This window comes from Miscanthus floridulus, chromosome 6 (genome assembly GCF_019320115.1).
Source record: "Miscanthus floridulus cultivar M001 chromosome 6, ASM1932011v1, whole genome shotgun sequence".
NCBI lineage: Eukaryota > Viridiplantae > Streptophyta > Magnoliopsida > Poales > Poaceae > Miscanthus > Miscanthus floridulus.
The window spans coordinates 44,070,917-44,096,091 of NC_089585.1; the positions used below are offsets into that span (position 1 = coordinate 44,070,917).

The following is a 25,175-nucleotide window of genomic DNA, read 5'->3' on the forward strand; positions in this document are numbered from 1 at the left end:
TCACTTTTGGGGTAGGTTCTTGCGGTGCCCGACGTGCGGGCTTAGCGGGTGATGCCAATTAGCCGCCGAACCATCAAGTGAGTGGTCGACACAATGGGGACTAGCGTGTTGGCAAGCACGTGAACCTCGGGAGAAAAATCACCATGTCAACCTTATTCTTCCTGTTGGTTTGCATCCTCGTTACACAAGCTTGTAATTACTTTCATATACATTGTGCTTGTGTAGTTGCTCTTGTAATTAGTTAACTTGTGTAGCTTACTAGTTACCTTCTTGCTTGTGTAGCATAGAAGTAGCTCCCTTGCGTGGCTAATTTGGTTTGTGTAACCTTGTTAGTCACTTTGCTTAGTTTGTGTAGCTAAGTATTTGCGCTCTCTAATTTGGCATTGGTTGCCTTGTTATTGAGCATTGCTAGTGAGCTTAGGTGGCTTTGTGCTTCTACTTACTAGCTTGTGTAGGAGCTCCCTTGTTGCTTGAAGTACTAGTAGCATAGGTTTGTGTGACCTTGCTTCTAGAATTGGTTAGGTGAGCTCTAGCTAGCCCGGCACCTCTATTGCTTCATTAGTATCTTTGGAAGGTGCTAGAGAACATAAGGGTGTAGTCTTGGTTAGACCGATAGTTTTAATTCTGCGCTTGTTTCGGTTAGCCAACGCGATTATTTTTAGAAAGGACTATTCACCCCCCCTCTAGTCCGCCATCTTGACCCTACAAGTGGTATCAGAGCTAGGTCTCTCATTTGTGGTCTTCACCGACCAGAGAGGATGGTGAACTTTGGGCTAGAAGTTATTTGTGATACACACATTTTTGATGGCACACACTATGCACGGTGGAAACGTCATATGCTTGATCATTTCTATGATTTGGGTCCCAAGGCATGGTGGATCATTGTTGTTGGCTTTTCTCATGATGCTTTGGATAAGGACAACCTAACCCAAGCACAAGAGGATTGCTTACAACTTGATCATCGTGCTCTTTATTATTTAACGTGTGATTTACATGATGATGTTTTTAGATGTGTGTGGGACTTGGAGAGTGTTCATGATATGTGGATGGCACTCCAAGCCTTCTATGGTGATTCCTCCACATGGGATGATGGCAAATTCAAAAAGGAGGATGAGCCTAAGAAGGAGGCGCATGAGTGTGTTGAGCATGACCACAACTTGGTGATTGTGGAAGATTGCTCCACCTCATGATCAAGTGATGACAATGATGATCGATCTACCACAAGTTCACTTGACAAGGTTGACGATGATGCCACAAGTGTTGCACATGAAGATTCTACCTCAAGCACACTTGATGGTGACCTTGATGATGATGGTTCATGCTCGGGCCACGATTGTGATGCTACTACAAGCTCTTCTCCATCACCACATTGCTTCATGTCATAAGGTGACACTAAGGTATCAAATGATAATGTGGTTGATCATGTTGATTCATATGATGAGCTTATTAGTAGACTTGCTAGCATGGCCATGTCTTTAGAAAATGAGAAAGCTAAAACATCGAAATTGGAAAATGAAAACTCATTTCTAAAGAACTCTTGTGAAGAACATAAGCAATTACTTGATGCTTTTAAATCTTCACATGATGAGCTAAATTGACTTTAATCATGAGACACTACTTGTATCTCATGATGAATTATTAGAACAACATGCTTCTCTCATTAAGATGTTTACAAAGAAACTTAAAAATAATGAGAGCTCATCACATGGGTCAATTAATCAATCACATATTATTGCTAACCCTTGTGATGTAGGCAAGAAGCATGTATCCACCTCTTGTGATGATTTATTAGAAATGCCATGCTCTTCACATATAGATACTTGTTCTACTTCTATGTCTTGTGAGACTAACCTTTTGAAGGAGAACAATGAGCTCAATGAACAAGTGAAGAAATTGAGCAACAAGTTAGAGAGGTGCTACAACTCTCAAGTCACCTTTGAGCATATGTTGAAGACTCAAAGAAACTTTGGTGATAAGAGTGGAGTCGGCTTCAAGACTAGCAAAGTCAATCATCAAGAAAGCCGCAATGACACAAGTGGCATTGGCTTCAACAAGAGCAAGATCAAGGGCAAAAGATGGGGCAAGAGAAGATATGAAAGAGAAATGAAGAAGCAAGAACAAGAGAAGCTCTCTCATTTCATGTGCTTCAAGTGCCATGAAGTGGGACATCTTGCAAATGGTTGCCCCAATGAAGAAAAGCTCAAGTTGAAGAAAGAAGAAGAAAGGCTAAGGCATGTAAAGTGCCTCAAGTGCCGCACTTGGGGTCACCTTACCTCAATGTGCCCAACCAAGCAATTGGTGAAGCAACTAAAAGAGCCTCAACCAAAGCCACAAGTTGAGCAAGAGAAGACACCCCAAGAGCAAATCAAGATCAATCATGAAGATGGTGGTGACTTGATGAAGAAGAAGAAGAAAACAAGAAGGGGTGGAAAGGCAAGGCATCCAATGCAAACTCAAGATGCCAAGATGATGAGCAAGAATGAAGATGAGAAGAAAGATTATGCTCATATCAAATGCTTCAAGTGTGGAAGTATGGGACACTTTGCCTCTAAGTGTCCTACCAAGCTTGAGAAGAAGGCTCAAGCAATTCATGAGAGGCAAGGCAATGAGAAGCATCACATGAGCAAAGAAGAGAAGGCTCAAGCAAGGAGAAAGTGCTACTCATGCCAGGAAAGGGGACACATGGCACATTCATGTCCCCTAGGTGATATTTCTAAGCCTATTTCAATTATTGATAATAATATGCTTAAAAAGGATGGTAATGGTACCTCTATGGTTGCTATTGCAAAACATCCCACTACTCATACTAAGGCATTGCCTAAGTATGTTGCTCCTAACTTGAGAGGACCCAAACTTGTTTGGGTACCATCAAAAAGTGGATGATTGTTTGTAGGTATCATCGGCATTGAAGACTTGATTCAATTGATCTCACATTGTTCATCATATGTTGAATCAAGTTATGAAGCTTAGTGCTCATCCAAACCCAATGCCAAGTGAAAATTGAGTGAAGTCCAAATGCTATCAACATACAAGTGCTATAATTCAAGTTGTTGGTAATTCATTGGATATATTTGATGACTTGCAAATGATTGAGTTGAAGCTTGCTAGTTGGATGATCATGAGCTAACCAAGGTATATCTCTTGTTGATCATTTCATTTGGGTACATATGAGTTGATTGAATTGGATAAATATGCAATGTTGCTTGCTATGAGATGATTGAATGGATAATTGATTAGTAGTCAAGTTTGGATTGATTTGTGTTGGATAAGTTCATAAGATAACATTTAGTAAGTGGTTTGAATGGATATATGTCTTATGGAAGTATTCAAACAAGTTAGCTTCAAGTTTGATTCATATTTGATGAAGTATAGCTCAATTGTTGAAATCTGTCCTATATTACAAAATCCGAGCTAGCTGTGATCTTAGCCATGTTTGAGCAATCAACACTTATTGGATTGGCATAAAAATTGGTGTACATGCTTTAGACTTATGGTATAAGATGCTGTAAAATTTTCATAAGAATTGGATAAGAAATGCTTCAGTTTTGGAGTGGATCTTGTCAGCTATAGTGCAGTAGTTTTCAGCATGTAGCAGTGGTGGAAGAATTGAAATATGGCAGCAATCTAGAAGTTAAATGAAGCTCAAATTTTTACAGCTGCTAGATAACTTAGTAAAGAACATTTCCACCAAATTTCATGGTATTTGGATTTGTACTTTGAAAAATATGCTCATTCCTTTGAAGGGTACAAAATCTGTCAGAAAAGTGACAAATGTCGGATTGATCTAGAGTCACTTTGATTGAAAGGTCCTCAAGTTGGAAACATGTTTACAAGTGTTTGAGGTACCTAAATTTGGTTTTGAGATGATCTAGAAGCATGACAAGCAAAGAGTACAAGGCTATTTGATTGTGGAGTGTACTTTGCACACATTCGATACTCAAATTAAAAGATCAAGATCAAACTCAAGGTAAAGTTGAAGTTTAAGTTCTAGTGACTATTAGAAATCATTTGGTAGAAAGAAAAGGACTTAAACAAGAAGAAAGAAAAGGACTTAATGAAGGAATCAAGGTTACTCACCAAGTTAAGTCCATCACTTGGATAAATCAATCAAGTCATTTCAAGTGATTATCAAGAATGATTCTTGGAGAGAGATCACTTCTCCCTAGTGTAGGGGGTTGCTGCCTATGTGTAGGTAAACCAAGTGTGGTACTTGGAAGGCTAACATGGAAGTGATAATCCGAGGAACATTTGAGATGCTTAGTTGAAGCAATCAAAAGGGTTGATCAAGAAAAGCAAGCAACACCCAAAAGAGAGCTAGTCATGATATTTCAAGTGGTATTCTCAAATTGATGCTCTCATGCAAGCAAAGATCAAAAGATAAAGCAAGCCAACCACAACAAGAAAGTGCACTTGATCATAAGTGGTATTCATTTCATATGGGTGAAGAATAAAATTCAACATGGTATCTATTGGTCTTCACCAAGCTTATAATTGGACTTCATGTTGCTATTTGAGTAATGAATTGGAATCTATGTGACTATCCTCTACTCCAACATAGCAAAGGTATCATTGTAATGTGCATGATCATTTCATCCCTTACTAGTATGCAGTTAGTGCATATAGTACATGCTTCATAGGATCATGCATAACAAATGAAATGCTTAAATTCATAGCCTACCACTATTGTTTGAATGATTACTTGATCTAGTGGTTAGTACATGAATTTGTTCATGAGCTAGTGAACCCAAGTACTTGACTCAATTTGGATTGCTAACAAGTGACAAGTACAACATTGGCAAGATAACCCTTGCAAGAGGTGTGAAGAAGCTTGTCATTGGTTCAAACCGGACTTGGAAGCTTAGGCAAATCAATTTAGTTCAAGTCAATCATAGAAGCTCATGATAACGATAAGAGTACAAGCACAAGACAACAATGCAAATGGATATCTAGTTTGTTTGTTTCAAATGGTATCTAGACTCAAGTATTTTATCAAGAATCTACAAATGATGTCTAGATCAACTCACAAGTGATATCCTATAAGTGGTACTCATGAAGATAGCAAATGTTCAAGAAATAGTTTTTATTGAAAAACCCAATAAGTGGTTCTATACTAGAAGATTCTTTCAAGTGATATCACATCTACACATAATATCAGTCATGCAAGAAAATGGTTCCACAAGTGATCCTCAACTTTAAGTGATCATCAAATGAAGAATGCATCCCTCACCTATAAGAGCTCAAGTGTATCAAATGGATGACCCGTGCTATCACAAAGGGGGAGGTGTCACACAAATTGGTATCAAGATCAAAGATCCTATATGTGGTATCTCAAGAAGCCTTACACAAGATACAAGTGGTATGAATTACAAGTGGTATTTACAAATGGTGTCATTCCAACAATCAAGTGATGTCCATCAAAAATGCAAGATTCAAGCCTCAACCATCTACCCCAAACGTATACCTCTGCATCAATGAGAAGCTCACCTTTTATGGAAATTGATGACAAAGGGGGAGAGATTATACAAAGATATGAAAGCTTTGAGATTGAGATTGTACAAGGGGGAGAGATAAGATATAAAAGCTCAAAGAAGTAGAGGTTGGACATGGACATGGACAAAGAGGGAGCAACATTGAAGAAAAGAGATGGATCAAAATTCTTGGACAAGAGAAGCACACAAGTAGGGGGAGCAAGCTCATGAACTTTGATTGATTGCATTTGATATGTGCATATTCATGTGCTTTCTTGCATTGCATAAGCTTTCAAATTCAATATGCATGCTTGTGTGGTGTATGCTAGTTGTAGAACTTGAATGATGATTTGATAACTAGCATGCATAGGATGATAGCTAGACACTTGGTATGTTTTTCAAGTAATGCTAGTACCTTGCTTTTAATGTTGATCTCACAAGGTATCTAGTGCTTTTATTTTCAAGTGATATCTAGCTAACCATGGTGCTAAGGATGAACTTAAAGGTGCAACTTCGATTGGTACACGCTTCAAAGGTTTATTCTATACACCTTAGCATCACTTAGTAGTAATTACTCTCCCATAATTTTAATCTATGCATATGTGCGAGCTTCAAAATCAAACACTCTAGCACATATGTAGGGGGAGCAAATACTACCATTTCGGGTTTGTGGTACTTGTCCAAAATCATTTTCACATGGTAAAATTACTTGGGCAAGCAACATGAATCCAAAAGAGCTTAATTTCCATATCTTTGTAGAGTTGTCATCAATTACCAAAAATGGGGAGATTGAAAGGTCTTCGTGTGGTTTTGGTAATTGAGTGACAACCTAGGTGGACTAATTATGTTTATGTGAGATACATAGGTAATTAGTCCACAGGTACATGTGTGTGAGCAACATATGCCATGAAGGTAAAAATGGCTTGGAGATGTTACAAAGCTCACACATGTGATGATGAAGGAGCTCATTGCACATGAGACATGACATTGAGTCATGTGATCAAGGTGGAGAAGATCAAGATAAGACTTGGCTTGATGGACCAGTTGAAAGCGTGAAGGAAAAGTCGGAGGCTTTGGAGTGATGGACCGCGTGGTGGTGAAGCTTAAGCAAGACTTGGCTCCGATGGACGATGGCAATGGTGAAAAGCAAGTGAAGTCAAGATTGATGAACCAATATGATCACGTGATGATATGAAGTGAATCATATCATTGTTGATCATGTTGATGCATGTGTTGCATCAACGTTGGAGGAGATAGAATGGAATGCGAAAGGCAAAGGTATAACCTAGGGCATTTCATTTCACCGGTCATAGGTGTATAGAGAAGTTGATGACTGGGTTTAGGATAGATGGCCATACTATCAAGAGGGGTAAACTTGTTTGCATATCGGTCATCTAGTGCCACTTGAGTGATCTAACTTTGCATCGTCGCTAGGATTGAGTGGCGTGGCAAGTTGAGTGGCTAATCCTTTGGGAAATGTATGTGAAAAGCTAACACGCATACACATGGTGGTGTACACTTGGTGGTGTTGGCACATTTGCAAAGGAGAAGAAGTTGGAGTTGATGTGGATCAACATGGCGATGTAACGGAGGCAAGAGGGGTTTGAAACTCCACCTGCAGAGTGTCCGCCCATAGCATGCAGATAGTCCGACGGTGCCACCAGCGCTCTATACAGAAAAGAGAGGTCCCATAGAGTTAACCGAACTCTGGTCACGCAGTGACCGGACGCTGGGTTCCAGTGTCCGGTCAGTGATGGAAGACAACGTGCAGGCGTCGGTCATCGACCAGACGTTGGTGCTGGAAGTGACCGGATGCTGACTGTGTGCGTCTAGTCAGGGTGACGTGTGATGATGCAGGCAGAGCAGAGAAGCTAGAAGTGACCGGACGCTGGTGTTGCGTCCGATCACGACTGATCGGATGCATCTGGTCATGTCTAGTACCTTACTAGAAACGACCGGATGCTGGGGTTGCCGTGTCCGGTCAGTTCAAGCTACTGCGTCCGGTCGACAGATGATCGTTGAGATCGGGCGAATAGTATTTGAAGCAGGGGACACATGGCATGCATCGCACGACCGAACACTAAGGTCTAGTGTTCGGTCGATCAGACCAGAGCATCCCGTTGTCCTGACTTTTGCCTAGTGAAGGGGTAATGGCTCTATTTGTTCGTGGGGTTATAAATAGATGCCATGGTCGGCCTTGGGCCAAAAGCTGAGCACACTATAGCCTTGGTGGCTTTGTGTAGTAGTGCTTGGGAGCCCTCCATCTCACATATACTTGATAGTGATCATTCGATTGTGTGAGAGAGCAATTCTAGTGCGATTGCATCGTGAGGTTGCATCGAGTGGCACTAGGTGATCGAGTTGCAAGCTGGTGGTGTTTGTTACTCTTGGAGGTTGCCACCTCCTAGACGGCTTGGTGGTGGTATCCGTTGAAGCCCGTAAGAAGCTTGTGCGGTGCTCCGGAGAAGAGCTTTGTGAGGGGCATTGTGCTCGCCCCGCGGGAGCCGCAAAGAACAACTCTAGTTGAGCGTGTCATTGAGCTACTCTCACTTTCGGGGTAGGTTCTTGCGGTGCCCGACGTGCGGGCTTGGCAGGTGATGCCAATTAGCCGCCGAACCACCAAGTGAGTGGTCGACACAACGAGGACTAGCGTGTTGGCAAGAACGTGAACCTCGGGAGAAAAATCACCGTGTCAACCTTGTTCTTCCCGTTGGTTTGCATCCTCATTACACAAACTTGTAATTACTTTCATACATTGTGCTTGTGTAGTTGCTCTTGTAATTAGTTAGCTTGTGTAGCTTACTAGTTACCTTCTTGCTTGTGTAGCATGGAAGTAGCTCCCTTGCGTGGCTAATTTGGTTTGTGTAACCTTGTTAGTCACTTTGCTTAGTTTGTGTAGCTAAGTATTTGCGCTCTCTAATTTGGCATTGGTTGCCTTGTTATTAAGCATTGCTAGTGAGCTTAGGTGGCTTTGTGCTTTTGCTTACTAGCTTGTGTAGGAGCTCTCTTGTTGCTTGAAGTACTAGTGGCATAGGTTTGTGTGACCTTGCTTCTAGAATTGGTTAGGTGAGCTCTAGCTAGTCCGACACCTCTGTTGCTTCATTAGTATCTTTGGAAGGTGCTAGAGAACATAAATAGAAGGGTGTAGTCTTGGCTAGACCGATAGTTTTAATTCTGCACTTGTTTCGGTTAGCCAACGCGATTAGTTTTAGAAAGGACTATTCACACCCCCCTCTAGTCCGCCATCTTGACCCTACACGCTGGCGCGGGCGGTGGCGGCGGGTGGAGGCGGCGGCGGGCGCTGGCGTGAGCACTGACGGCGGCGGCGGCGACGAACCTCGGCTCGGCTCTGCCCAGGCGAGAGAGGGAGAGGAAGAGAGGAAGCGAGGCACGGGGCATAGGTATGCGCCGAGCTCCCTGCCATGTCATCCACCGAGCCCAGGACCTCGGCGCCAGGGACACTGGTGCCGAGACGTGTTAGCTCGGCGCCAGCATCAATGGCGCCGAGCTAAGGGTCTATTTTCTGAATTCTTTCCGCCAGGGGTCTATTTGTGAGAAACTTTTAAAAAAAGGCTAAATTATAAAAAATTTGGTAAGAATGTCCATAGTTCTTTTCCTAGTGTTCACTTGTAGGCCTAAAAAGTAGAGGGGGTGTACTGGTCCAACGACCAGGGCCTAGCTAGGCCCTAGAATCCTAGAGTAATTCTAATAGACTCTCTATATCAGAGATTTTGGAGCAAAAATACCCTTCAGCGTCTTCCTTATTTGGTTATCTAAATATTGCTATCTTTTATTTTGTATTTCTCGCTAGCCAAAAATATAAAATGAGAATAACTCTCCAGAGTGCAAATAAGATATAGTAGAAAAATTGTTAAAGATTGAAAAGATATAGAAAACGATATTTATGCAAATGACTCTTCAAATGATAATTAGAGAGTGAGTTTAGAAAGAACTTTTTAGAGATGTTCTTAGGCCCAAGTCCCCTTGCATTGTGACCTTGAGCTCGTGACTCGGAGCGTCGCCGCCGCCGCCTCCACCACCGTTGGTCCCCCTCCCCCCTCCGGCATATCATCGGAGGCCGAAGGGAGTGGGGATCCATCGTTTTTAATAAGTTTTTCCAATAGATCGAGTTCTTAAGGTTATGATCTCTCCATGTTAAGTTTTTTTTTGGTTTTGGAGATTTATCTCCTCCTCTCCGGTGACGGCGAGAGGGCAGGATGGAATCGTTTTCTCTGTGGCGTCTTCTGTTGAAGATGAGGGCGACAACTACGGCATTGGCATCCTCACCGGTATGACATGGAGACTTTTATTTCTGAACAGCAACATCAAGGCGGATATGGTGTCGCCGCCATGGAATAATTTTCTCGATCCGGCCACGATGAAGGATTCGGGAGAATAACTTTCAGATCGGTCTTCCTCATTCTTCGGTGGCAGAAAGAAGAAGGAAGACACGAGAAAGAAAAAATTTCTCAACTCTGTCTACATGAATGTTGGCCTACAGCGTGGATACTATTTAGATAAAAATCAGTTTCTAGATATTTATGTAATCCAAAGTGCTTGTAACGTGTTGATATGTCCAGCTATTATCTAATATAATTCTTCTTTCGTCGAAAAAAAGGCCCAAGTCCCCCCTTAGAGGAGAGGGGCAAATCAGACACGTATCTTGGCGGATACGTTCGTTCGTGATACACTCTCTAATCATACAAACGGATAATATAGTGGACTTTATCGTCTGATATGGTGCACTTTAAATTTGAATTACGGATCAGTTTGAAGTCTGATCTCATATATCTAAAATAGTTTGAAATCATTAACTAATTGTCCACCTTCTAGAGTTTCAACAAATATATCCATGACCAAAGATTTCACCCATATATGAGTGAGTTTGGATATTCTGTTATCACAGTACACATATTGAAATTTACATTATCAAAAAGACACCAAACAAAAAATCGAACAGGAAACTGCATTACAATTTGAAATACAATTGTGAACAAAACATTTGCAAATTGAATAAAATAAATAGATCATTATTTAAAAAGGTTATGATCGTCGAATCCTAGATGATCGATCAATAATTTGTCAAGTTTCTTTTCCGTGCATCTCATTCTTCCGACCTCACCTTGCCAATCCTGAGGAAGATGGGGTACGTGACGGTCTTCACCTCCTTCCCGTCGCCGCCCCATGCTGCCGAGAACTCCTGCACGGTGGCCTCGTCCAGCAGCTCGACGCCCTTATCCTTGGCCGTCTGGTACGCGGACCACGACGTGATGTACAGGAGGTAGTCATCCAGGTCCATCCGCCGCTGCGTGGAGAACTCGAACGGGCCTGTGTGCGTCTCCCCCTCGACCGGGTCGAACGGGAAGTCGGCACTCCGATACTCGTCGTCGACCATGCGGCGGTTGAGCGCCCAGTAGTTCTCCGACCCGTGGTACAGGCGCCAGAACACGGCGTCGACGGCGCTGTCGATGCGTGGCTCGGTGTAGCACCAGGCGGCGAGCACGCCGTGGCTGGGGCGCAGCACGGAACGGGCCTGCGCATAGAAGCGCGGGAGGTCGAACCAGTGGAAGGCCTGCGCGACGGTGATGAGGTCCACGGAGGCCGGCGGGGCGACGGTGGCGTGGATCCCCTCCAGGGGCAGGTCCGGCGGGGTGTGGACGTAGCGGACGTTGCGGAGGCGCGTCGCGTAGGCGAGCTGCTGCGCGCTCGTGTCCGTGCCCACCACGGCCTTGTACAGCGTCGCCAGCTGCAAAATTCAAGCGGGTCTGTCAGCGTCCACACGAGAAATCTTCCTCGGTTTTGCTTGTGGCAAGAAATGGCCGATCAAAGATGCACAGACGACGGTGGCAAGAAATGATCGACTAACCGATGCTGCAGCCTGGCCGTTGCCGGTGCCGACGTCCCAGGCCATGTCGCGGCGAGGTGTCTTGGAGGTGAGGAAGTCGAAGAGCTCCGACGGGTAGACCGGCCGCGTCGCCACGTATTGCTTTGCCTGCTTGAGGAACAGGTTGGCCATCGTCTCAGGCTCTCACACCTGTCAATTTCTTTCAATAATCTCTCTCTGGACTTTGGAGGCAACTGAAGTTATTAGATTCGTCGTTTGGTCTAGTGGTGCCTAACTTGACCAGGTTGAAGCGAGAAGAGGCATGCGCGCTCCTACTTATACGCAGCGCCGACAGCGACGTCTACCAGGGGATGCTTCTTGGCAGGTGCTGAGTTGCGCGCAGGCCAAGGCAGTGACGGTTTATTCCATTCCACCAGCCACCGGAAGCAGGCTACTTCCGGCGAGGGTTCATCGGCCAGTGTCCACTGCCCACGTAACAGAAGAACGGCAAACTTACTGCTCCTACTAGCCTTCCAAATGGATAGGGCACGTGCTTAAAAAAAAACACGCGAGCACGTGCAGAGGAGAAGAGAAGAGTTCTAGGACGTCCGTCTGATGGGACGCCGCGGTGATATGGACAGCCGTTATTCCGGTGAAGGTTACCAGAGAGGCCAATATCAATTTGTTGATGCTTTCAAAGAGGCCTTGATCCATTTATCTGTCTACATGTCTTGTTAGATTTCATAGAGAGCGAGATAATGCAGATTACATTTGTTTTCAAGAGCTAGAAATCACTCCATCAATTCTACAACGTCCAGAAACGAACCAGCGATTTTGATTAAGAGGGGCCGGACAAATATGATAACATTTTTTTAGTGTGATAAACTATACATAATTATATGTTTCAACAATTTTTTAAAAACTTTCACACTATTTATAACCAAAATCATAATATTTTAATACAAAATGAGTGAAAATGATACTCTTTGTGCTATAAGTTCAAATATTTATATATGTATTATATGAAATATACTGTGCTTGGGGGGAGGGGCCACGGCCCCTACCTGCCCCCCTGGTTCCGCCACTGATGACGTCATGTGTGTAGCGTCATTGTTTGTCATAACTCAAACTTCGTTTAACAAGTACATAAAAAATACATCAACATCAACATCTACAATATCAAACTTGTTTTTGTTACTGGCCTATCGAACTATGCTCCAGCACGGCTTACAAACATTATGTTTAATGATTATTAAATGTTAGTGTATTTAAATTTTAATACATACATTATCTTTATTCATTTCAAACACAATACTCATTTAGATACTCTATAATATATCTGGTTATGATAAGTTTATTAATTACTATGTATGTGTTTCCTCCTTTACATTGCACCTCTATAAATATTCAATATGTATTTAACTCAAAACATAGCTTAAATATTTGTAATGACCCGAAAACACTCGATAAAACTTTGCCAAAAGGCCCTTGTGAAGCCAAAGTTGGGCTCTTACCTTGGCACCTAGAGTCTTAGGGTCCGTTTGTTTGACCTGTAACTTTTGGGCTTTTGGCTCAAAAGTTAGTTTTCAGACTTTTGGTTTCTATTTGTTGGTTTTTTGTTATTGGATTTTGTAATAAATTTTTAGCTTCTCAAGTTCAACCCAAGAAGAACCTCCTTTATTGCAAGCCTTGTCCTGTTATACTTTTTAGGTTGTCCCTGTAGATGTAACTTTATCACTTCTGACCTAAACAGTTACTCTAGAGCTGATGCTTAATCTCTTTGGATCAATGTTTAAGCTCTGGCTGCAAGAACTGTAATTGTCCCTATGTGATCAACCACCCCAACTCCAAACTTTCAAGAGCAAGAGCTCCGTCAACAATTGTTACCAAAGCTGAAGCCATGTGAGGCCTATAATGGACACATGATAGAAAAAATGGATAAGAGGACTCACTGAATATCAATGACCCGTCGTAAAGGATGAAGTGCCACCAGGTTAATCTCTCTAAAGGACTTGGCAACAAATTTGGACTTGAAGTGTTTTAGCGGATGGTCCATTAGTCAATGGTCAACTATACTGACTGTTTAGCTCGGCAAAGTCCATGATGAATCGACGGACTATCCATCAGGACCCGACAGACTGTCCATCAGGACCCGACGGACTATTCGTCAGACATGCAAGTGGTGTGTTGTCTTCTTCCTACACTCCTTGCCCCCACCTGTTAGCTCGTTGAGGACCTCAACCCATCTCACCACTCTCTTCTCTCTCTTGGTCTCTCTAACCAAGAACAAGAACAAGCATGGGAGCAGGAACAAGAAATGGATGAATAAAAGTTTGAGAAGAGATCATGCTTGGAAGAAGCAAAGGTTGGAGCTCAGGACCTTAATTAATCCTGAGCCAAATAGTCTCAAGTGTAAGCTAGTGATCTCTTTCAATCAACCTCTTTTATCCATTCCCCAGATTTGTAAGCCCTATGTTCTTACATGAAGGAGAAGCTCCTAACTCAAACAGTTATCTGACGAGATCCTAACATATGGGTGTCGGTGCAAAAAGTGACCAACACGTAAATATTTGTAGTTTCGCCGTACGTTGTGATCGGACGTGACCTAGCACTCAATGGCACAGGGTTTATACTAGTTCAGACAACGTGCCCTACGTTCAGTTTGAGTCGGTCGGTGACTTTATTCCTAAGCCTAGGTGCTTGAAGTTTGCTGTGGGGTTACAAACAGAAGGGGGAAAGATGGGGGATGCAAGAGGTCCGGTCGGACTCTGGTCTGAAGAGCTGAGAGTAACGGGAGCTCTGCTGTGCGCTAAGTGTTCGAGTGCGTGCTCGAGGTTTGAACCTAGAGGTTCTGCTGCTGTGTGTGAGTGAACTCAGAGGTCTTCCTGTTGGGAGAGAGCGCATCCCCTTTTATAGATGAAGGGGGTGGCCTTACAAGTGTGTGAGAGAGTACGTATGCTACTAAGTCTTGTTACTCACGCTGTCGGATACAAGATGATGGTAGACGTCCGTAACACTATTGTTGTCAGATGCATGTTGGAGGTTTTATCGTATTCACCATGTATGGTAAATGACGGCGCCCACAACACTATTGATGCCCAGAGGCATGTGGGGGGAGCCTTATCGCGTTTGTCCGGTATGGGAGTTGATGGCACCCACAACACTGTAGGGCAAATGTCGGCGCCCGCAACACTGCTTGGGTTCTAGTATGTCTGGAAGGTTGCAGGACACCCTTCTAACATGTCCTGTAGGTTACTATCCTTTAGGTGTGCAGGGTACAGTCCTTGGTATTGCGGTTGACTTGAGTGCCCTGCCTTACTTGCTTCATTCGCTTCCTGGTTCTTACCGAGCGGGCGTCTCCGGTCGGTTGGTCCCAGTCGGCTCCGAATGCGCCAGTCGGAGAAGAGCTATAAGTAGGGGTTCGGTGCATCCCCGGTCGGAGAGACGGGCCGGAGTCGGAAGCTAGCGTTGTTCCTCCTTGGCCAGGCCTTTCAGTCGGAGAGGCGGGCTGGAGTTGGAAGTGAGCATTGTTCTTCCTTAGCGAGGCCTTCCAGTCAGAGGCTGGGTCGCCCTTCTATCCTGTTGTTAGGTTTTTGGGCCAGCCTAGGAGTTGCGCGTCGTTCGTAACGTTGTCTGTTGGGCCGAGCCTTTGTTGGAAAGCCAGTCCATGAGGGACCCGAGTTTATGAACCCAACAGGAGCCCCCGAACCCCCGGGAGATTCGGGTAGAATCATTTGGGGGATTTTTGTCTTGACGGCGGGTGTAGCCCCTGAGCCTCCGGGCGATTCGGGTAGAACCGTCTGGGGTTCTTTGTGTTGCTAGCGGGGAAGTTTGTTTCATCAGCGGGTGCGCGTGAGCGCACCCGCGGGTGTAGCCCCCGAGCCCATAGGCGATTCGGGCAGAATCGCCTGGGGGGTTTTGTCAGTGATCAGTTTAGGGATCGGGCGAGATAGGGTCGTGGATCCTAGCGTCGGGCGCAACTGAGGTAGTTTAGGGATCGGGCGAGACGGAGTCACGGATCCTAGCGTCGAGCCTAGTTGAGAGAATTTAGGGATTGGGCGAGACGGAGTCGCGGATCCTGGTGTTGGGCGTAGCCGAGGCAGTTTAGGGATCGGGCGAGACGTAGTCGTGGATGCTGGCGTCGGGCGCAACCAAGGCAGTTTAGGGATAGGGCGAGACGGAGTCGCGGATCCTGGCGTTAGGCAGAGCCGAGGCAATTTAGGGATCGGACGAGACGGAGTCGTGGATCCTGGCGTCGGGCGAAGCCGAGGCAGTTTAGAGATCGAGCGACACGGAGTCGTGGATCCTGGCGTCGAGCGCAGCCGAGACAGTTTAGGGATCGGACGAGATGGAGTCACGGATCCTGGCGTCGGGTGCAGCCGAGGTAGTTTAGGGATCGGGCGAGACAGAGTCGCGGATCCTGGCGTCGGGCGCAGCCGAGGCAATTTAGGGATCGGGCGAGACAAATGGACTCGTGGATCCTAGCGTCGGGCGTAGCCGAGGCAGTTTAGGGATCGGACGAGACGGAGTTGTGGATCCTGGCGTCAGGCGCAGCCGCGGTAGTTTAGGGATCGGGCGAGACGGATGGACTCGTGGATCCTGGTGTCGGGCGCCGCCGAGGCAGTTTGGGGATCGGGTTAGACGGACTCACAGATCCTGGCGTCGGGCGTAGCCGAGGCATTTTTAGGGATCGAGTGAGACAGAATCGTGAATCCTGGCGTCGGGCGCAACCGATGCATTTTTAGGGATCGGGGGAGACATGAACAGTCATAACATTTATGATTATCATCTTGCCTTCAGTAATCACGTAGAGGATATTTCATTTGTGATTCCATCATGGAGCCACGGTTCGGATCAACGCTAAAGTTGTCGGATCATGAACATTAAGTGGGAGGGAAAAAACATGGAAGTCTGCAGTGCCACGGGCGACGTGCGTTGGGTGACGAAATGCGCATCGGTGGCGGCAAGCCTGCATTGGGCGACGGCGGTGAGCTAGCGATTTCTTGCCTTCTGATTTGTTAGGGAGTTTTGACGACATAGGTTTGGAAATCAGCGATTGCTTGTTTCCTTTTTCTTGACACCAAGCTGGGAGCGCCTGGGGTGGCATTTAGAAAGAATTGTTTGTGTGGGCCAGCGTGTTGAGTGGTATGTGCCGGGGATCTTGGATTGGAGAGTGGTATGCGCCGGGGGATCTAGGATTGGGCGGAGAATGAGTAGTGCCGGGGGTCAATCGACCGGGGCAAGACGTAGTCCTGTCAGGTGACGTCAACCGTCCAAATTTTGTAGTTGTAGAGAAGATGTTCACATCCAACTAGGAGGGATGTTCCTAGTATAAATAAACCATGTAATCCACTTCTTTGAGAAACCCGTAGAGTAATCTCCGGTGCTAGTTAATCTTATTGAGTGATCTCCGAGTGATTCTAGTTTTATCCTATCCACCACCACATACCCTTCCATGAGTCGATCCCTATCAAAGGCCCCAATGGGTAATTGACCCTCTTATTTCTCTCAATCTTGATCTAAGATCCAACCTTAGAGGAGAACACACCCTTAGTTACTTAAAGCTTTGACCAAACTCTAGTTTGCCTTGCACCTAAGTCCTACACAAGCATCCCCCACGGAGTCCCAAACACACCCCTAGAGCACCTTGCCCATATCCCGAACCCTAGAACTTATGAACATGAATACCTACGCCACCACATGAACATAGGTTCTGTTGACTTGCGATGGACTGTCCCCGTGACACACTGATGGACTATCTATTGAATCGATGGAATGTTTCCATGGCATGTCAGGTCGCCACAGACCATTTAGACTTAACCCATAGCTAGTCTGGTCCGGTGAACTGCCTGTCAGGATCCAATGGACTGCTCGTGACACCTGAAACGATCACAGCCAGCCCTAACTACACAATGTGCCGACCTGACTTGCCGGTGCACCGTGACTCGATGGACCAATGATAGAATTGGGTATCTAAAAACATATAGAGTACTTTATGGTTATTATTAGCAATTAATATGTAGATATGAACCGTGCAATTAAGCGTTTGTTTGGATCCATTAGCATTAAAATTAGCTAGCTAACAGTTGCTAATTTTTAGCTAGCTAATTGTTAGCAAGATGTTGTTCAGATGCACCTGCTAATAAGGTGGTTGAGTAGTGAGTTAAAGGTGTATATTAACTATTAACATCTATTAGCAGCTCTAAACTTACTAATAAAACTAATAGTTAGTAGCTCTTCAGCTAATAATTAGTAGTTTAATTAGTAGATCTATTTGGATCTACTTGTACTAATTTTAGCTACTAATTCTTAGTATTAATTTATCTAAACAGACCCTACTCCTTCAAAAAGTAATTAGGTAATGTAGGAGCTGTGCAATATTCTAAAAGGCCTCGGATTTGAGTTCATCGACGAGAAAGAGGACAAGGTGATGTTGCCTCAGGGTGTGGCATTCTTGCTTCAACTAGGCAAGTTATTGTCCAGAATTGTCGAAGTGGACCTGAACAAATGATGAACGGCAGAAATTAAACATGACCCATGATATGTTTCATGAGCGTGTTTTTTTTTTTTCATGTTTTGACATTCGTTTGCGAAATGGCTAGTGAGAGACACAGACGTCAGCGTCAGACCCGTGATTGAGCACTGCGACTGCGACTGCGACTCGCACGTGCGAACCGGTGTGAGACCAACAGCAACAGGCAAAGAGGTGGACTGGGCGTTTGACTCACGCAGGTGGATGGAGACTTTGACTAGTGGCCTCCTGGGTCGTGGCGAGAAAAATCGCGAGCAGCAAATTGGACATTGGCCTGGTACGTGGTACCTTCGCCGGAAACGTGAAAAGAGTCCGTGGCAACTGTTCATGTCCCATCGCAGCGGCGGCTGCTGCTCCTATTCCATGAGTTCTTTCAGCAGCAGAGATGGAAATAGATCGGATCAAGGTGTTTGATCTGTGGACTAAAGTTTAGTTCATTATGAAACTAATTACACAGATGAAGACTAATTTGTGAGACGAATCTATCAAGCTTAATTAATCCATTATTACCGTATGTTTAGTGTAGCACCACATTGTCAAATCATGGACTAATTAGATTTAATAGAGTCGTCTCGTGAATTAGTCACGGCTTATGCAATTAGTTTTGTAATTAGCCTATATTTACTACTCTTAATTAGTATAAAACATCTGATGTGATAAGAACTAAAGTTTAGTCCATGGGATTCAAACGATCCAACGACTAAAGTTTAGTAGATGTCACATCGGGTATTTTGATACTAATTAGAAAGACTAAATATGAACCTAATTAGGCTTAATAGATTCATCTCGTAAATTAGTCTCAATCTATGCAATTAGTTTTGTAATTAGTCTACGTTTAATACTCCAAATTAGTGTCTAAACATCCGATGTGACAGTGACTAAATTTTAGTAGGGGGAACCAAACAGGACAGTTGATAGGCTAATAGACTATAGAGCCTGGCTTCTAATTCTAAAATAGATTAATAAAGTCAGAAATATATTGACCTAATCACCTAACGAGTAATATATGTCGAATTCAATCGTCACATGTTTGGTTGCTACTCCTAAAATTTAGTCTCTATCACATCGGATGTTTAGACACTAATTTGGAGTATTAAACATAGACCAGTTACAACACTAATTACACATATTACGACTAATTTGCGAGTCGAATCTATTAAACCTAATTAGTGCATGATTTGATAATATGATCACTGTTCGCCTAAACAGCCTAAACGGCCGATTAAATGGCCACTAAACGGTAAACGGCAGTAAACTGTTTTGTTTAGGGGTAAACGAAAATTAAACAGTTGACCGTTTAAACGGTCAAAAAAGATGAAAAACGGTGTAAATGGCCTAAACGGAACGGAGATAAATAGTATTAAACGGGCTAAACAGTTGTTTAAACGGCTGTTTAGGCAAATATGAGGTAAATATAGTTCAGTTTTGTATGGATAAATTTGTATACTTAAGTTTATTATATTTATAAATGCGTATACTTGATATATTACATGCATAAATATCTATATTTGGTTCTTTTCACATGCATAAATATATATACATACCAAAATAATTGAGTTTTACTCGGATAAATATGTATAAATGCTAGAATACTTGATTTTTTACATGCACATATATAATTATATGTATTTTTTTTAAAGTACAAAACCGTTTAGACCGTTTAACTTCGTTTAAACACCGTGTAAACAACCTAAACGCTAAACGAAGGACGACTGTGTAAAGACCGTTTACCATTTAGGAAAACATTGAATGTGATGCTACAGTAAACATGTGTTAATGATGAATTAATTAGGCTTAATAGATTTATCTAGTCCTTGGATCTAAACACCCCTTGGTCTTCTATTTTTATAACGATAATGCATCTGTTAGTGCGCCCGTCCGGGCGTGTCCTTGCCGGACGTGCCATTCTAGGCCGTCGCGTCGATCGGCCCAACATCAATGTACGGCCACCACTACCCAACTCACATCACTTGTTCACTACCACACCCGTGCACCCAGTCCCTCGCTTCCTCCTCCCTTCCTCGACTCGCGCCCCGCGTGTTACCCCGACGCGTGGCCATGGCCGCCTCCGTGGCCGGTGGCTGCGCGCTCCCCCACCCCGGCGTCCTCCTTCCTACCCGGTGGCCTTCTCCCCCACCCCGGCGGCCCCTTCCCCCACCCCGACACTCGATGTGGAAGTAGTGGCCACACTACGGCAGCGCGGGGGCCGTCGTCGTCGACCGTCGCGGCGGTCCTCGTCCCCACCACCAGCAATGGCCAGGCTCCGGAGCAGCCACCGTTGGCCACCGCCGTCGACCCTCGGCGGCAGGAATCGACCAGCGCAGCCTTCCCCTCCCCTATGTTCCCCGACCCACGGCGGCTCCTTCCCCCACCCCGGCATCCTCCTCCCCCACCGGGAGCCCCCAATGCCCGTAGATCCGACAGCCATGGCACTCCCGACCTTCAGGCTCTCTCTCTCTCTCTCTCCCTATGTTGCAATTGTATGATTCATTTATTTCAGTCATTTCAGATGTATGTTGCATTTGTTTCATATGAATGTTTTAAAAGTAGAACGAGGGATGTTGCACATGTTGCAAGAGTATGTTTTGAGTGTTTTAGATGTTTCAGAGGTATGTTTTATCAGTATTTTCTAGACGCATTTTACAATTGTGTTTATCTGGATGTTGCATATATTTTATACATATGCTGCATGTGTTTTATTCGGATGTTGCGTATGGTTGCAATGGTTTTCAAGTGTGTTTCATGTGTGTTTTTAAGTGTTTCAAAAGTATGTTTCAAGTGTTTCAACTACCTTCAGACGTATGTTGCAACCTTTGTATTTGGATGTTTCAAAAGTAGATCGAGTGTTGCATCTCACTTTCTCCCACCTTCTGCTGCATCGTCTCTCTAGGAGCCGGCAGGGCATCCATACGAACGAGGGATGGACGAGGGAGCTCCATACGGACGAACGCTGGCTCCGGAGCGGGATGGGCGCTGGGCGGAGGGGCCTGCGTACGTCGCGGTTGGGAGCAGGGGCACAAGCGCGTGGTGACACTACTACACAAACGAATATGCGCAGCGTTGCCCTTTTGCACTCCGTGGCGGGCACCTATTTTTGCCCGCTGCGGTAAATCCCACGATTTACCGCGGCGGGCATTTTTTATTTACCGCAGCGGGCACTTTTGCCCGCCACGGTAAATCGATTTACCGTGGCGGGCATCTTAATATGTTCGCCACGGTAAATACCCTATTTACCGTGGCGGACATCGTAAGGTGTCCGCCACGGTAAATCGATTTACCGTGGCGTACATATTACGATGCCCGCCACGGTAAATACCCCGTGGCGGACAACGTTAAAAGCCCGCCATGGAAAAGGTCTAGGCCCATCAGGCCCAAGCTAGCCCGATATTCGTCTACACGTATATATAGGTATACTTAGGCGCAGTCGGCCTCTCTTCCTCCCCACTCTCTTCCTCCCCACGCGCTCCAGGTCAGACCGCCCGACGAAGGCGGTGGAGGCCCCAATGGCGCCCCTTCCTCTCCCTCCTTCGGCCGGTGGTGGAGGCCCCGACGGCGCCCCTTCCTCTCCCTCCTCCGGCCGGCGTGGAGGCCCCGACGTCGGCATGGAGGCCCTGGCGGCGGCGGCGGATCCGGCGCAAGGTGTGGAGCCCTCTTTCTTCTCTCTCAGATCAATGGTGGATCTTGTCCCTCTCACACTCGCACCCTTGCAGATCCCCGACGACGGTGGCGAGCAGCGGCGACGGGTGCTCCTCCGCGCACGGTGGCAAGCAGCGGCGTGGCCCGTCCGGCGCGGATCCACGGCGGGGCGGCGCCAACCCGCCACGACGGCACGGATCCACGGAGGGGCGGCCCCAACCCGCCGCGACGGCATGGATCCACGGAGGGGCGCCGTCTCCCTCCCACCCAATCGACGGCAGCGTAGATCCGGTGGGCGTGGCGCCCACCCCGGCCCTTCCTCTCCCTCCGGCGGTGCGGTGGGTTGGAGCTGCAGCGGATCCAATAGACGACGGTGGATCGACGGCGGCGGCGGGATCTAGGTTCAGTGCGGCCCGGATCCAAGCCCATGTGGGCTTTTTTTCTTTTTTTTTTTGTTTTTCCTGAACGATTAACCGCGGCGGGCAAAGCTGTCCGCCGCGGGAAGCCACGATTTACCGTGGCCTTTCGGCGGCGGCGGACCGGTTTGCCCGCCGCGGGAAACCCAAAATGCCCGACACGGATAAATATTCTGTAGTAGTGTGACGTGGCCGCGGCGGGCGCTCTCTCTTGTTGCGTGGGCGCAGTGGACGCAATTCTGTTTTGATTTACACGAGGGGGCACGGCAGGTGCGTCGAACGGGAGCCGCGTCCAAACGCAAGCCTAGGGCCGAACGTCCGAGCGCTAGGGTTGCCGTTTTTCTAAATAACCATGGTGGGTTATAACTTGTAAGCTGTAGATCGAGAAATACTATATTTCAAAGAGAAAAATAGATAGAATTAAAATCATAATTAATTTTGCAAAGTTATTAATTTGATCTATTGCTAATAACTTTTATCATGATACTTTTTTATCTTTTATTACTTATTTTTTAAAGTGTTGATAGTATTCATATTTTATGATAGCAGAAAAGATATCCGGCCGATCAATGCTAGCGATTAATAAGCCACCGAGGTCTTAGGCCTTAGGTAAAATGACTAAATGAGTCAATCCATGGCTCTCAAAATTGCTCTTAGGGGCGAACTGAGCCTAGCTTAGTTGGTTAGGTTTCTTGTGGTGTAACCTATCTACTTGGATTTAAGTCATCGACTTGGCATGGGTGCTCGTATTTTCTTGGATTTATTGCATGATTTAACGGCGTTGTGCTTTCAGTGTTAGGCGACGTTCCCGTCGACAGCGAGACGCCTATGGTGAATTTGTCAATATCGAGATGTGCCGTCACAGTTTTTTGGAGGTGCTCATAGGGATAGCGTTTGCCTATGTGTATTCATAGAGGGGGTGAGTGTACGTGTACGTTGAGCGTATGCATTTGTACTCGTGTAATTTGCAAAAAAAAAAAATGATCCTAGGGGCTTGGTGCCACAGAGCCGGGTTTTTTTTTTGTGACTGGCCGCAGAGCCGGGTTCAAGACCAGGACTTTGGCCATTTCCATCCTAATTTAGCACGTTCTTTCTTGCCAGAAATCAATTGCTAGTACTCAACTGTTTTTGGCCTTTCCTTTTCTTTTGGAGAGGAATTCAACATGTTCTGGTGTGGGAAGCAAGTTCCCGAATGTAACCCGCGCCAGAAAGAGCCCGCTGTGCCTCCGGTGCAACACAAGTCCGAAATCGCTTCGACGCAGGCGCACGCAGCTGCCCAGAAGAAGCCCCCGATCGACGTCGCTTTTCCAGCTGCACTATAAGTAGGCGCGCGCATTCCTCTCATCGCTTCAACCCGGGTCAAAGACCAAGACGCGTCCAAAGCTTTCAGTTGCCTCCAACCCAACCTCCTACTCTGCTAGGGAGAGAGATCGTGAGAGAAATCAATAGGCTGAGATCGATGGCGAACCTGTTCTTGAAGCAAGCCAAGCAGTACGTGGCGACGCGGCCGGTCTACCCGCCGGAGCTCTTCGACTTCATCGCCTCCAAGACCCCTCGCCGCGACATGGCTTGGGACGTCGGCACCGGCAACGGCCAGGCCGCAGCATCGGTCAGTCGATCGTCCTCGCTCTCCCCTAGTCCTCCCCACGCACGATGCACGCGCACCGTGTGTGCATCTTTGATCTGCCATTTCTTGCCAATATAAGGCTGTTCAAAAGCAGAACCGAGGAAGATTTCTCGTGTGGACGCTGACAGACCCGCTTGAACTTTGCAGCTGGCGACGCTGTACAAGGCCGTGGTGGGCACGGACACGAGCGCGCAGCAGCTCGCCTACGCGGCGCGCCTCCCCAACGTCCGCTACGTCCACACCCCGCCGGACCTGCCCCTCGAGGGGATCCACGCCACCGTCGCCGCGCCGGCCTCCGTGGACCTCATCACCGTTGCGCAGGCCTTCCACTGGCTCGACCTCCCGCGCTTCTACGCGCAGGCCCGCTCCGTGCTGCGCCCCAGCCACGGCGTGCTGGCCGCCTGGTGCTACACCGAGCCACGCATCGACAGCGCCGTCGACGCCGTGTTCTGGCGCCTCTACCACGGGTCGGAGAACTACTGGGCGCTCAACCGCCGGATGGTCGACGACGAGTATCGGAGCGCTGACTTCCCGTTCGACCCCGTCAAGGGGGAGACGCACACCGGCCCGTTCGAGTTCTCCACGCAGCGGCGAATGGACCTCGATGACTACCTCATGTATATCACGTCGTGGTCCGCGTACCAGACGGCCAAGGATAAGGGCGTCGAGCTGCTCGACGAGGCCACCGTGCAGGAGTTCGCAGCAGCATGGGGCGGCGACGGGAAGGAGGTGAAGACGGTCACGTACCCCATCTTTCTCAGGATTGGCAAGGTGAGGCCAGAATGAGATGATGCACCAAAAAGAAACTTAACAAATTATGGATACTACGGACGAGCCGACGATTGATCGATCATCTAGGAATCGATGCTCATAACCTTTTTAAAATAATGATTTATTTATTTTGCAAATGTTTCACACTTGTATTTCAAATTGTAATGCAGTTTTCTGTTCGATTTTTTGTTTGGTGTCTTCTTGATAATGTAAATTTCAATATGTACACTGTGATAACAGAATATCCAAACTCACTCAGATATGGGTGAAATCTTGGTGATGGATATATGTGTTGAAACTCTAGAAGATGGAGAATTAGTTAAGGATTTCGAACAATTTGAGCTATATGAGATCAGACTTCAAACCGATCCATAAAATTCAAATTTGAAGTGCACCATATCAGTTGATCAAGGCCACTATATTATCCGTTTATATGATGAGAAAGTGTATCACGAATAGACGTATCCGCCAAGATAAGTGTCTATTTGGGCCCTCTCCTACAGGAGCGGACTTGGGCCTAGGAGCATCTCCAAGATAAGTGTCTACTTCGCCCCTCTCCGCCAAGATAAGTGGCTATTTGGTTGAGGCCCATTAGGGTTCCGCCCGCCCGGGTGGCCTCCGAGCCGCAGCCACCCCCCCCCCTCCCCGTCCCCTTCCCGTCCCCCACCGTGTTCCACCCCCCGAGCTCCACCTTCCGTGCGTCGCAGCTAGACATGGCAGACATGCTACGAGGACGACGGCCATGAGGGCCACCCCGAGGCCGCCGACGCCAGCCTCCCCACGCTCCTCCCTCACTTAGTTGGAGGGCTCGCCACCTAGATCTGGTTTCCCCATGCCTCCTCCGACGCTGGGGCCAGATGCCGCGGCCACTGCGGAGACCCGATACGGAACATCACCCCCT

At 46.4% G+C, this 25,175-nt stretch overlaps 2 protein-coding genes across 2 annotated transcripts; one reads left to right on the forward strand and one right to left on the reverse strand.

Moving 5' to 3' along the window:
* Window positions 1-10,321: 10,321 nt before the first annotated feature.
* LOC136458181 (uncharacterized) lies at window positions 10,322-11,583 on the reverse strand. Its single transcript, XM_066458163.1, has 2 exons — window positions 11,335-11,583; window positions 10,322-11,214 (listed from the first exon to the last, which is right to left on the reverse strand). Exons 1-2 carry the CDS (start codon window positions 11,482-11,484, stop codon window positions 10,573-10,575), a joined length of 792 nt encoding a protein of 263 aa, XP_066314260.1. The 5' UTR covers window positions 11,485-11,583; the 3' UTR covers window positions 10,322-10,572.
* Window positions 11,584-23,235: 11,652 nt separating this feature from the next.
* On the forward strand, window positions 23,236-24,558 carry LOC136458182 (uncharacterized). The gene is made up of 2 exons (XM_066458164.1): window positions 23,236-23,485; window positions 23,651-24,558. The coding sequence occupies exons 1-2, from the start codon at window positions 23,336-23,338 to the stop codon at window positions 24,287-24,289; spliced, it is 789 nt and encodes a 262-aa protein (XP_066314261.1). The 5' UTR covers window positions 23,236-23,335; the 3' UTR covers window positions 24,290-24,558.
* Window positions 24,559-25,175: the final 617 nt, after the last annotated feature.

Coding starts and splice junctions, on each gene's coding strand:
- LOC136458181 (XM_066458163.1), bottom strand. CDS start 11,484: ATGGCCAACCTGTTCCTCAAGCAGGCAAAGCAATACGTGGCGACGCGG. Junction 11,215..11,334: donor ACGGCCAGGCTGCAGCATCG/GTTAGTCGATCA, acceptor TGAATTTTGCAG/CTGGCGACGCTGTACAAGGC.
- LOC136458182 (XM_066458164.1), top strand. CDS start 23,336: ATGGCGAACCTGTTCTTGAAGCAAGCCAAGCAGTACGTGGCGACGCGG. Junction 23,486..23,650: donor ACGGCCAGGCCGCAGCATCG/GTCAGTCGATCG, acceptor TGAACTTTGCAG/CTGGCGACGCTGTACAAGGC.